The sequence below is a fragment of the Mobula birostris genome, chromosome 5, assembly GCF_030028105.1.
Source record: "Mobula birostris isolate sMobBir1 chromosome 5, sMobBir1.hap1, whole genome shotgun sequence".
Lineage (NCBI taxonomy): Eukaryota > Metazoa > Chordata > Chondrichthyes > Myliobatiformes > Myliobatidae > Mobula > Mobula birostris.
Window position 1 is genome coordinate 80,725,959 of NC_092374.1, and position 14,027 is coordinate 80,739,985.

The 14,027-nt window shown below is 46.6% G+C and overlaps 2 protein-coding genes across 3 annotated transcripts in view; one reads left to right on the forward strand and one right to left on the reverse strand.

Annotated features, from left to right (window-relative positions):
* The window catches only part of LOC140197797 (pentraxin-related protein PTX3-like), a 26,183-nt gene extending 21,195 nt beyond the window's left edge, over window positions 1-4,988 (forward strand). The window contains exon 3 of the mRNA XM_072258253.1: window positions 727-4,988. Within this exon, the coding sequence (XP_072114354.1) occupies window positions 727-1,283 (557 nt within the window). The 3' untranslated portion in view covers window positions 1,284-4,988. The remainder of the gene's footprint in view (window positions 1-726) is intronic.
* On the reverse strand, window positions 4,851-13,981 carry naa38 (N-alpha-acetyltransferase 38, NatC auxiliary subunit). Of its 2 annotated transcripts, none has more exons than XM_072258255.1 (4): window positions 13,840-13,981; window positions 11,514-11,697; window positions 8,148-8,316; window positions 4,851-5,186 (listed from the first exon to the last, which is right to left on the reverse strand). In XM_072258255.1, exons 1-3 carry the CDS (start codon window positions 13,924-13,926, stop codon window positions 8,204-8,206), a joined length of 384 nt encoding a protein of 127 aa, XP_072114356.1. In that variant the 5' UTR covers window positions 13,927-13,981; the 3' UTR covers window positions 4,851-5,186; window positions 8,148-8,203. The 2 variants fall into 2 exon arrangements, with proteins under 2 accessions (XP_072114356.1, XP_072114355.1); XM_072258254.1 differs by having other exon boundaries at window positions 11,505-11,697; window positions 13,840-13,974.
* Window positions 13,982-14,027: the final 46 nt, after the last annotated feature.

Genomic DNA, 14,027 nt, shown 5'->3' on the forward strand with positions numbered 1-14,027 from the left:
TCTAAACTTCAGCAAGTACAGACCCAGAGCCATCAAACACTCCTCTCATTTTCATCCCCTGCCAGCTTGAGCTCCTCCCTCGCCTTTTTATTTTAGCTTTCTAATCTTGACGATGTATCTCAGCCCAAAATGTCAACTGTCCATTTCCATCAGTGATCTGCCTCACTGAGTTCTTCCAGCATTTTGCGTGTGTTACCCTCTCATTTCAAATGCTTGCCCTCTAGAATTTAAAATTTTGATCCTTAGAAAAAATGCACCAGGAATCTATCCTATCTTGGTGTGTTATAATTTTATAAAGCTATCAAATCGCCCCTCAGCTTCCTTTGCTCTAGAGAAAACCACCCAGGTTTGTTCAGCTTCTCATAACTCACCTTCTAAATCAGGCAGCGTGCTGATAAACGTACACGAAATGCTGGAGGAACACAGCAGGCCAGGCAGGACTGCCAAGGGTTTCAGCCTGAAATATCCACTGTACTCATTTCCATAGCTGCTGCCTGGCCTGCTGAGTTCCTCCAGCATTTTGTGTGTGTTCCTTGGATTTCTAGCATCTGCGAATTTTCTCGTTAGCATCCCGGTAAAGCTTTTCTGCAGCCTCTCCAAAGCCTCCACATTCTTCCTGCACTGAGATGACCAGATTTAAAAGCAGTACTGTAATCCTAATTTTCAATTCTGCCCATGGTTATACTGCTCTCTCTCTCTCTCTCTGTCATCTTGTTGTTTCAACAGGGTGCCAGGGGGCAATGATGTTGAGCAAGCCGTTTCCAGTGGATAGACGCGACCTTCTCGCCTTCACCGCCTGCCTCTGGGCAAAAACTAGTGGCACGACAATAAGAACAATCCTCCTGACCTACTGCAGCAGAGGGTCTGGCTCCCACTTCCAGCTGTCCCTCAGCCACGGCCAGGCGTGCTTTGCAGTGGGCCCCACAGAGGTGAAGGTGCGGGCCGGCCACGCCAGAAGATGGACGCACTACTGTGGGATTTGGGATGGGGCGCAGCGGAACGTCGTGTTAGTCGTGGATGGGAAGGTGGCCGCAGACAGTCCAGCAGGAGGGGCACGGGCCATTCCCGGCGGGGGTGCCGTGCGGCTGGGAGTGGGCTGCCAAGCTGGCGCTCATTCCACCTCCTTTGCTGGAAAGATGGCGGGGTTCAACCTGTGGGACACAGCAATTGCTGGGGTGGAGGCCGTCCGCCTGCTGAGGAGCAGAGGGTGCAATGTCAACGGGACCTTGGTGGGAATGGGAGCCCCTCGGGTCAGTGTGGATCACAAGACTTTGCCCCACTAGTCTACCATCCAGATCCAGTGACTTAAGGCTCTGTTAAACACTAATACAAGCAAAATGTACAAAGTATTATCTGGGGGACTTAGCATCACTTGTTTTTAAAGGCACAGCAGTTACTCCAGGAAAAAGCAAAAAAAAAAGTACATTATTGTTTCAATTATCCTGAAAGTGGTCATGGCAGCCATTTTGGAAAGTAGTCTAGGCAGCTATTTTGTGACCACTGTTCCATATTCCTGGTTTACTTCATGCTATGAACTTGTTAACTAATTAAACTAGTAATTAAGTACCTCCCTAGTCCCTTCTACCTACACAAGATCCACATCCCCCCACTGTCTGCATATTCATGTGCCTGTCCAAGAGTCCACCTAAATGCTTCAATCGCTTACCTTCATCACCACCCATTTCAGTGCTCAGGGGTTGTAGATGTTGTGGCCAGCAACTGCTGATATTGTACGAGCTAGGATGCAGCCTGACCCAACACAGGCAGTGACGAAGGGCATACTACAAGGTCTACCGCTTGCTTCCCTAAATAAGCAAAAAATCCTAATTGTCTATTGTCAGGAGCTATTTTATGTACCATCTGTTCATTAAAACCCAATCATGGGTTAAGAGTTATGGGGAGAAGGCAGAAACATAGGGGTTGAGAGAGAAGAGGAAAAAAAAGTCAGTAATGACTGAATAGCAGAGCAAACTCAATGGGCTGAATGGATTAACCTGTCCCTTTATCTTATGGTCAAACACATTTTTATACCACGGACAAAGATAATTACATTGGCCCCTGCAGATGGGTGTCTGTGGACCTTTACTGGCTCACATGTCCCCCGTGGTCTCTACTGGCTCACACAGCCCCTGTGAACAGGTGTCTGCGGACCCTTACGGGCTCGCATGGCCCTGCCTTCTTGCATAGCTACTATTAATAAAGGAGCATAGAAACACAGCAGGGACACAGGCCCATCTCTATATAGAGATACACAAACTCGTCCCAGTTGCCTGGATTTGGCCTCCAAACCCCTCATGCCCACATACAGAACAAAATATCATCTGAATGTTACACAAGTGAATAGTCTTGTGATGGTGGCCTGTAGGCCACACAGCTTCATTAGCTGGGCGTGGAATACAGGGACAGGAAAATGACAGAACATGGGTGAAGCCACACGTGGAATATTACCGATGCCGCAATGGAGAAAGGACATAATTGTGCTGGAGATGGTGAAAGAGGATCCACCAGGTCTGTGCTTGGGATGGAGTGACTTTCTTTTGAGGGGCTGTCTTCCCCAAATCAGGGACACAGATAAGAGATGGTAGGAAACTCCTCACACAAAAAAAATGAGGAGTCTATAACCAAAGGTAGAGTTGAGGTGAGGAGCAAGAAATTTAGATTGGATACAAGGAAGAATTCTTTTCAACTAGAGGATGACTGGAAACTCCAATGCTCTGCCTTAGGGAGTGGTGGAGGAATATTGTAATATCTGTTCAAACAGTTAAATTGCCAAGGCTAGGATGGCTATTGACCAAATGGGATTACTCAAGCACTCAACGGTCAGCATTGATTTGATGGGCTGATGGGCATTTCTGTGCCAGATGACTATAAAAGAGTACAAACCACTACACCTTTTCAGCCCACAATGTTACACCAACCTTTTAAATTACCCTAATATCAGTCTAACCCTTCCCTCCCACAGAGCACTCCACCTGTCTATCGTAGAAACATAGAAAACCCACAACACAATACAGGCCCTTCGGCCCACAAAGCTGTGCTGAACATGTCCTTACCTTAGAAATTACCTAGGGTTACCCACAGCGCTCTGTTTTTCTGAGCTCCATGTACCTGTCCAGGAGTCTCTTAAAAGACCCTGTCATATCCACCTCCACCACCATCACCCCATTCCACACACTCACCACTCTCTGCGTAATAAAACTTACCCCTGACATCTCCTCTGTACCCACTTCCAAGCACCTTAAAACTGTGCCTTCTTGTGCTGGCCATTTCAGCCCTGGGAAAAAGCCTCTGACTATCCACACGATCAATGCCTCTCATCATCTTATACACCTCTATCAGGTCACCTCTCATCCTCCGTCACTCCAAAGGCCAAGTTCACTCAGCCTATTCTCATAAGGCACGCTCCCCGATCCAGGCAACATCCTTGTAAATCTCCTCTGCACCCTTTCTATGGTTTCACATCCTTCCTATAGTGAGGCAACCAGAACTGAGCAGAGTACTCCAAGTGGAGTCTGACCAGGGTCCTATATAGTTGTAACATTACCTCTCGGCTCCTAAACTCAATCCCACAATTGATGAAGGCCATTGCACTGTATGCTTTCTTAACCAGAGTCAACCTACACAGCAGCTTTGAGTGTCCTATGGACTCAGACCCCAAGATCCCTCTGACCCTCCACACTGCCAAGTCTTACCATGAATACTATATCCGTGTGCCTATCAAAGAGTTCCTTAAACAAACCAAATGTAGCTGCCTTTACCACCACCCCTGACAGTGCATTACACACCCACCACTCTGTGTAAAAACTTACCTTTGACATCCTCTTCCCCCCCCCCCCCCCCACCTTCCTCACATCCGCTTGAAATTATGCCCCCTGGTATATTCCATTTTCAACTTGGGGAAAAAAAAGTCTCTGGCTGTCCACTCAATCAATGCCTCTTATCACCTTGTACACCTCTATCACGTCATTTCTCATCCTCCTTCACTCCAAAGAGAAAAGCCCTAGCTCAAAGGCTGAGATGATGTTAGGATAAAGAAGCCTGGTTTGCCCACGCACCTCAAATACATCTGTGCTATTGATAGTCCTGTGGTAATGAACTTCCTGTTTTCAATACTCTAAAGAGCTTTCTCCTGGATTGAGCATGCATTAACTGGAGACACTCCTATGTGTATATCTGAATCCAAGATGAATTACCCTCACCCAGAATTATCTTCCCCATCCCAAACCTCATTCAGAATTATACAGACTTCCACCAGGACTGTCAAACCACTCATTGCCACAGCAGCTGTAGAGGCCAAGCTGGGTATATTGAAGGTAGACGTTGATGAATTCTTGATTAGTCAGAGCATGGAGGGATATGGGGAGAAGGCGGGAGTTTGGGGCTGACAGGGAAATAGATCAACCCATGATGAAATGGTGGAGCAGACTCAATGGGCCAAATGACCCAATTCTGCTCATATTTCTTTTGGTTAAACAGGGGGACTCAATCTGGTCATCTTCCTGACAGGTAGGAACTCAGCAGGTCAACCAGCATCTGTCCAGACCGGTTTTGGGTTGAGACTCTGCAACAGATGGTTCCAAACCAGGGTTTCAACCATGCCATTCCGCCTCCACAGATGCTGCTTTACTCTGACTTCTTCCAGAAGATGGTCCAGATTCCATCAATGCAGTCTCTTGTCTCCGGGTCTCCAGCAGGGATTGGACAGCCTTGACCCTTACCGAGACAGACTGCTGCCTGAAACACAATGGTGTGGGGAAGGGATGACTAACTGAAGTATGCAGTGTGTATCTACAATCTGGTAAAGAACAGGTTAATGTACAGTGAAAAACCAAATGTAAAAAAATGTCCAACACCAGCAGCCCCTCAGCCACCAATTTATATTGCATCTCTTCCATTCATTATGATTTTATTGTACACTTTTTACATGGTCAAAAATAAACTATTTAAATATTTCTTCTGAATGCACATTATTTCAATAAAAATGACAATTATGACAAAATACATTTTGGACTCTTGCATTCTGTAGAAAAACTTGTCCCCAACGCTTAGGAGATGCTGTCAAGATGGTTCATTGCTTTGCACTGCAGGGAGTGACATTTAAAGTTTCCCAATCAGTTTGAAAAGGGAACTCCAGAAGATGGAAATTAAAACAGGAAATTCTGGCAACACTGACAGTCAGTTAACATCTGTGGAAAAAGAAATTATTTGTATTTTAGTTCAATAATCTCCCTTCAGAATGTGACCTAAAGCATTATTTTTATTTATTTAGAGCAGGGATCCCAACCTTTTTTATGCCATGGACACCTACCACTAACTAAGGGGTCTGTCGACCCCAGGTTGGAAACCCCTGATTTAGAGATACAGCGTGGAACAGGCCCTTCTGGACCAACAGGCCACGCCGCATAGCAACCCACTGATTTAAACACAGCCTAATCACAGGCCAAGTTACAACGACCAATTAACTTACCAACTGTGGGAGGAAGCCCACATGGTCACTGGGAGAATGTACAGTGGTACTAGAAAGTCTGTGAGCCCTGTAGCATTTTCTCGACTTCTACATAAACATGACCTAAAATGTGATCAGATCTTCACACAAGTCCTAAAACTAGATAAAGAAAATCCAATTAAATAAATAACAAAAATATTATACTCGTTCATTTATTGAGAAAAATGATCCGATATTACATGTATTTGTTGGAAAAAGTATGTGAACCTTTGCTTTCAGTAACTGGTGTGATCCCTTTATACAGCAAAAACTTCAACCAAATGTTTCCAGTAACTGTTGATCAGTCCTGCACGTCAGCTTGGAGGAATTTTAGGCCATTCCTTCTTACAAAACCGTTTCAATTCTAGGCTGTTGGTGGGCTTCTCTGCATGAACTGCTTGCTTCAGGTCCTTCCACAACACCTCTATAGGATTAAGATCAGGATTTTGACTCCGCCATTCCAAAACACAATTTTTCTTCTTTTTAAACCATTCTGTTGTTGTTTTACTAGTCTTTCACATCATTGTCTTGTTGTATTATCCAACTTCTATTAAGCTGCAGATGACAGACCGCTACCCTGACATTCTCCTGTAAAATGTCTTGATACAATTTTGAATTCATTGTTCCCACAATTGCAAGCTGTCCAGGCCCTGAGGCACCAAAACAGCCCCAAACCACAATGCTCCTTCCACCATGCTTCACAGTTGGGATGAGGTGTTGGTGGTGGTGTGCAGTGCCCTTTTTCCTCCAAACATAGTGGTGTACTTTTCTGCCAAAATGTTCAACTTTTGTCTCAGCTGTCCACAGAACATAGTAGAACATCATGGTCTTTTAGAAACTTGAGATACACAGCAATGTTTTTTTTTGGAGAGCAGTGGTTTCCTCCGTGGTGTCCTTCCATGAACACCATTCTTATTCAGTACTTTCCTTATAGTGGGCACATAAACAGAGACTTTAGCAAGTTCTAGAGATTTCTGCAAGTCTTTTGCTGTTACCGGTGGGTTTTTTCACCTCCTTCAGCATTGGGCTCTTGGTGTGATCTTTGCAGGATGCCCACTCCTAGGGAGAGTAGCAACAGAACTGAGTTCCCTCCTTTTGTAAACAATTTCTCTTACTGTGGAATGATGAACACACAGGTCTTTAGAAGTGCTTTTGTAGCCTTTTCCAGATTCAATAATCTCTACAATTCTTCTTCTAAAGTCCTTTGAAAGTTGTTTTGATTGAGGCATTGGGCACATAAACGGATCTTTCTTGAGAAGAGCTGGCTCTGTCAGTAACCTGACTTCGTGTGTCTTTTTTAATAGGGCAGGGCAGCTCTACAACCCACACCCCCAATCTCATCTCATTGGTTGGAACACCTGACTCCAAATGGTTTTTGCAGAGGGCATTACCCCAGAGGTTTACTTACTTTTACCAACAGATACATGTAATATTGGATCCTTTTTCTCAATAAATAAATGAATGTATAATTTTTTTTGCGTTACTTATTTAATTGGGCTCCCTTTATCTAGTTTTAGGACTTATGTGAAGATCTGATCACATTTTAGGTCATATTGATGCAGAAGCAGAAAATTCTACAGGGTTCACAAACTTTCTAGCACACTGCACAAAGTTTATTACAGAAAACAGCATGGAATTGAACCTGAATGGTTGCCGCTGTAAATTGTAACGCTAACTGTTATACTACCATGCAGTCCCACTGTGGATACCCCCATTCTCATTATTCCCTCATTCAATCTCTCTCCCTCTCACTCCGTACCATTCAGCTTTGAGTAGCCCAGGATAAACTGGTTTACTATTGGCACAGGTATCGAGGTACTGGCTGGCAGGGTATGTAGCACCTGCTTAGCCCCACCCCCCAACCCCCTCCCCCTGGATCAGGGTCACGTGAAGCCATGGCAACAGGTGGTGGATGGTCATATGAGCTGCTGGTGCAGATCACAAGTCCTGGTTATGTGACCACTCACGCCACCAGCAAACAATTTCTGAAGAGTTGGGGGTCATCCATTGCTCAGAAGGCAGCAATGGCAAACCACTTCTGTAGAAACATTGCCAAGAACAATCATGGTCATGGATAGAGAAAAGAATAAGAACAGATGGAAGACCATGATCACCTACATCATACGACACAGCACATGATGGTGATGACGACTGAGGTACAGTGTAAAACGTTGTTTCACATACCACAGTTACAGATTGTTTCATCACATCAGTACACTGAGGTACAAGGGAAAACAATAACAGTTACAGAGAAAGTGCAGTGCAGGCAGACAGACAGTAAGGGGCAAGAGCCACAATGAGGTAGACATGGAGGTCAATAAGGAGAGCCCATCCTATTGTACACGGGGACTGTTCAGATCTTATCACAGTGTGGTAGAAGTCGTCCCTGAGCCTGATGGTATGTGTTTTACAGCTTTTATGTCTTCTGCGACAGGAAGGGCGAGGTGGGGTGTGGGAGAGAGAATGTTCAGGGTCTTTGATTACGAGGTAGCGAGTAGGGTTGGGGTGATGCTGCAGAGGAAGAGGTCAATCAGTGTCCTGTTTATGGACTGGCCACCACAAACATACCAGCATTAGTAAATTCATGTCCTTGCCCCTCATTCCCACCTCCCCTCACCAACATTAACAAATGAGGAAGCACAGTCGATGAGAGTGGCAATACCGGGGTCTCTCGGTGGCTTCAGCCCGCTGGCTTTCCATGGCAACGACGCCCACTGCTCATGTGTATGGCAGGCTCGACACGCTCTCCGCCTCCACTTCAATGGAGACCACGTGGTGTCCGGGGATCATGGCCAGGCCCAGGACACGAGGCTCACCCTGCACCAGGGAATCTGCAACAAGAGGGGGATGTTATACCTTTGCTCCATGCACCTCTCACATCCTGGGAACGGGGGAGCAGCAGATCGAGTTGTTTGGCGAGTTGGGTGGGGTGGAGTGAGCAATGCTTCTGGTTGTGTTCTTAATTACTTACTGCCTGTTATGTTGTTGGCATTTAGAGAAGCAATGAAGGTGCTCCATCTCTGCCTGTCCACACTGTTGCACACAGACAGAGAAGGATTCTTCGTTGCTGATTCTGTAACAGTTTTTTTTGACCAGTCAGGGTTGTTAGTTCTGAGCTCAATCCCCTAACCTGGGGGACCGGTGGACCACTCTTAGTCTGGCCTCTACCCTTTGACCTGTTTGGCATGTGTGACCCTACCAAGAGGCAAAGCACAAAGCCTTGACCCCAGCCAAAGTAAGTCTCCAGGTCATTGAGACACGCAAGCCTCCAAACCCTACAGCAAGGTTGTGGTCCTCTTGGAGGTCTGGTTGTGCTCACTAGGGATAAAAGGAGAGGTATTGAGCTGGAGCAGGCAACAAAGGGAAGAGATAAGGCTCACTAATTTCATAAAACCCTACTGCAAGGAAACAGGCCCTCCAGCCCCCTGAGGCCGTACTGATTTATTTAGATTATTCACCCAAGAGATTTAGAAAGGTGTGCTCGCAGGCTTTTGGCTTTTTCTGGCAGCCCAATCGAATCGAGGGAGGAGGCTACACACAGGTCAGGGCGAGAGATTAAAAAGGAACATTCCTGGGATTTCAGTTTCATCCAGCCAGTGAATCAAATCACCAATCATTAGCAAGTGCAAACAAAAATAAGGTAGGGACAAGCAGAGTGACAATTGCATGAGTGGACCAGTGTTAGAGCGGAGAGGCTTTGGCTCAATAGGCTTGGGCAAGGTAGGTTTCTTGCTCTGCATTCTTTGTCAGTTAGATCAGTGAGAATGGCTCCAAGTGCTGTGTTGTGTTCCTCGTGTGAGATGTGGGAATTTTTGGGAGACCTTCAGCCTTCCTGATAATCTTATCTGCACTTGGTGCACTGAGCTGTAGCTCCTCAGAGAACGTGTAAAGGAACTGGAACTGCAGCTCAATGACCTACAGCTACAGGGAGTAGTCACCCTAGTGTGCAGGAGGCAGATTCTTGACTGACCGTCAGGAGAGGAAAAGGGAACAGACGGGAGTGCAGAGTACCCCTGGGGCCAATCCCCTAAATAATAAGTATACCGTTTTGGATACTGTTGAGGGGGATGCTCTACCTGGGTAACTGCAGCAACTGGGTCACTGCAATGAGTCTGGCGCTATGGCTCAGGAGGAAAGGGGGGGGCAGGAAGAGGACTGCAGTAATGTTAGGGGAGTTAAAGAGCTTAGTTAAAGGCGTACACACAAGATTCAATGGAAATGAAAGAGAAACCCGGATGGTATGTTGCCTCCCAGATGCCAGGGTCAGGAACATCTCAGCACCAATGATACAAGTAGGAAAGGTGAGGAGGTCTTGAAGAGAGAATTTAGGGAGCTAGGTAGAAAGTTGAAAATCAGGACCTCCAAGGTAGTTGCCTTTGACGCGTCGCCTGTGCCACGCGACAGTGAGGGTAAGAACAGGATGACTTGCAGATGAATGTGTGGCTGAGGAACTGGTGCAGGGAACAGGGGTTCAGATTTCTCAATCATTGGGATCTATTCTGTGCAAGGTATGACCTGTACAAAAGGGACAGGCTACACCTGAACCACGGGGAGACCAATATCCTTGCAGGCAGGTTTGCTAGAATGGTTAGGGAGAGTTTAAACTAATTTGGCAGGTGGATGGGAAACTGAGTCTTAGGGCTAAGGCAGTATGTAGTGAGACTGTCAGGAAGAACATGGCAGAAGACAGTACAAAATTGCAACCAGTGGAATGAGTTGCAGTGTAACGTGGGGACAAAATCAAAAAGGGTATGAATATAGGACTGAAAGTTTTATATTTTAATATACGTAGCATACAGAAGATGACCTTGTAGCACAGTTAGAAATTGGCAGGCATGATGTTGTGGGCATCACTGAGTTGTGGCTGAAAGATTACAGTTGTGAGTTTAACATCCAAGGATACACATTGTATCAAAAGGACAGACAGGTAGGCAGAGATGGTGGTGTGGCTCTGTTGGTAATAAATTTAATCAAGTTTTTAAAAAGGTGACATAGGACTGGAAGATGTAAAACTGTTAAAGGTAGAGTTAAGAAACTGCAAGGGTAAAAAGACCCTGATGGGATTTGTATACAGGCCTCCTAACAGTAGCCAGAATGTGGGCTACAACTTACAAAGGGAAATAGAAAAGGCGTGTAGAAAGGGCAGTGTTATGGGAGATTTCAATATGCAAATAGATTGGTGCCGGATCCCAGAGGAGAAGATTTGTAGACTTTGTAGAATGCTTACGAGATGGCTTTTTTAGAGCAGCTTGTGGTTTTCTGGGGGTTGGGGGGGGGGTGCTGGGGAGAAGCAGAATCTCATATGTAGGATCACAGAACAGTCTAATAGCAGGGTAGTGCTGGATAAGCTATTTGCAAACATACAGTGTCATGAAGGTGCAAATCTGTTGATCTGCTCTGGCAATGGAGTGAGTAAATGATTGTGGATGGGATGTCCATCTAGCGGCTGCTCTGTACTGGGTGGTGATGAGCTCTGTGTGAGTTGTTGAAGCTGCTAAGTGAGGAGTGTCCCATCGTACTCCTGACTTGAGTCTTATAGATGGTGGACAGGCTTCAGGGACTCCAGAGGCCAGTTTCTCGCTGAAGGATTACCAGCCTCCGCCTGCTATTGTAGCCACACCATGTATACAAATACTGCACTGCATGTTCCCATTACACTTAATCATTTTTTAAAAATTCTCCCCCACATTCCCATGAGCTCTCCCACACTCTCCACCCCTAACCCACAACAGGGGAAACCTGCAGCGGCAGATTAACCCACCGACCCGACACCTGGACGGGATGTGGGAGGAAGCTGGAGCACCTGGAGGAAACCCACGCAGTCACCGGGAGAACGTGCAAACTCCACAGAGTGATGGAACCAGGGTCAGTGGAACTGTGCCACCCATTATCATGGAACTATGCTGGCCTTAGAAATGAGAATAGGATACAGGGGAGCTTTATTACTGGATGGCCCAGGAGAGGGGCCAGGGAACTGGACAAACAAGGGAGATTCACACAAACACAGCAGCTGCCTCACCCACTGCACCTGTCGGCTTCAGGTACTCCTGAGCAGAGCCCAAGATGACGTTGCAGTCACGGTCAGTGCACAGGAAGAGGCCAATCAGCGTCCTGCCATCGGTCATCCGGATCCGCATGCTCTTATTCAGTAGACTCTCCAACGTGTGCCTGGCGTGCGAGTACGACCCGTCACTTCCCTGGGTGTCCTGTGCCTGTAGAACACAGAGGGAGGGAAGCATAAGGAATCACCTCCCCCTGAGTCCCCTCCTCCTCCTTCCCTTTCTTCTATTTTCCATTCTCCTCTCCCATCAGATTCCTTTCTCTCCAGCCCTTTACCTTTTTTTTTAAACCTGCCTGGATTCACCTATCACTTTCTTGCTATCCTCCATCCCCTCCCCCTACCTCCTTAGTCTTCCCCCTTCCTTTTGGCTCAAAAAGTCTACTGTTTATTCATTTCCATAGATGCTACCTGATCTGCTGGGTTCCTGCAGCATTCTGTGTGTGTTGCTTCAGAGGTTGTCTACCTGGCATGAGTGGTCGCATAACCAGGACCATGATACGCACCAGCTGCTCGTACGACCATCCACCACCTACTCCCATGGCTTCATGTGACCCTGATCGCGGGGTGGGGGGGGGGGCTAAACAGATGCTACATCTTACCCAAGTGGTGACCTTCAGGGTGGAGGAGGGAAGGAGCACCTCACATCTCCATTGGTAGAGGTGCATCTCCACCTTGCCATCCAAGTGACTACTGTTGGCAAAATCTTAAGATGGTGACAATGGAGGCGTACAGGAGTGAGCTAGATCTGCCGGTTGAGCGTGTCAAAACTCACTGATAGTAATGCATTGTGCTAACGACTACACTACCGTCCTGGTGGCAAGGTAGAGTAATGGTTCACACACACTTTACAGAACCAACAGCCCAGGTTCAACTCCCGCCACCCACTGTCCGCAAGGCATTTATATGTTCACCCGTGACTGCGTGGGTTTCCTCCAGTTTCCTCATACATTCCGAAGGTGTAACGGTTGACAGGTAAATTGGTCATTATAGATTATCCTATGATTAGGCTGGGGTTAAATTGGGTGACATAGCTCAAAGGGCCAATTCTGTACTTTATCTCAATAAAATTTTAAAAAAACCTCTTTAGTCCATGAACACTATCTCATGGTCCCTTTTCGCAATATTTATTTATTGCTGAAACTTGTAACAGAATGTGTACTGACTGGCTGCATTGTGGCCTGGTATGGGAACGCCAAGGCCTTTAAATAGAAAAACCCTCCAAAAGGCAGTGGATTCAGCCCAATACATCACGGGTAAAACCCCCCCAACCACTGAGCACATCTACATGAAAACTGTCACAGGAAAGCAGCATCCATCATCAGCAATCCACACCACCCAGGCCATGCTCTCTTCTCACAGTAAGAAGGTACAAGAACCTCAGGTCTCTCACCAGCAGGTTCAGGAACAGTTACTACCCCTCAGCCATCAGGCTCTTAAATAAAAACTACACTCATTCCATTTCAGGTGTTCCCACAACTGGTGATCTCACTTTAAGGACCTTTTATTTGGTTATTTCATATTCATTATTTATTATTACTATTTATTATCTGCAGTTACACAGTTTGTTGTTCATTGATCCTGTTTACAGTTACTGTTCTATAGATTTGGTGACTATGCCCGCAGAAAAAAGAATCTCAGGGTTGTATGTAGTAGGTAGTCTGATAATAAATTTTACTTTGAACTTTTAAAATTTCACAACGGGTCAGTATTAATAGACATAATTCTCATTCAAATCTCGGCCCATAACGTCCACTGTTTATTCCCCTCCATAAATGCTGCCTGACCTGCGTTCGTCCAACATTTTGTGTTATAATGGCGTTCCAGCGTATGCACAATCTCTTGTGTTTCTGATTAAAAGTCCATTTTAGCGTCAAATGATCACAGCGTTGTTATTCTCGGGGGTGGTTAGGGTTTTTGATGTTAAGAGCAGAATGGTTGAAGTGCAGAGGTGATTCCTGAGCCCGGAGCTGAACCTGTCCATTCAATTTGGACAGTTTACATTGGACCCAGACTCTCCGTACAATGATGAGCCAACACAAGAGCTGGGACCGGCGGGGGTAGTCTCTGGATCTATGACCTCAGATTGGTTCAACAGTCCTTGCTCCCCTCCCTGTCCTCTCACCACCCCACGCCAACTCATCAGCAGGAGTGGGACACCCGCAGCCCCAGGCCATCGGCACAACCAGTCACTCTCTAGGCCGGGACAACCCCTCTCCCTCGGCCCTTTACCGCTACCTGGGACGGTGACGCTCACAGCAGAACCAAATCCTTACCCCAGGGCGGCGTTACCCACCTCCGGTCCGTTACGCTGCTCCTCGGCGCACAATTCTCCATTTTCACCTGTTCCAGTCAGTGCCTCAACTGCCGGCACCGCCGCCATCTCACGACTGCCCCGCAAAGCTGGACATCGCGAGAAGAAATGCCCCGCAGCGGCCAAACATCGCGAGAGCAGATAGTTGTCAACCACCCCGAGCAGCCAAA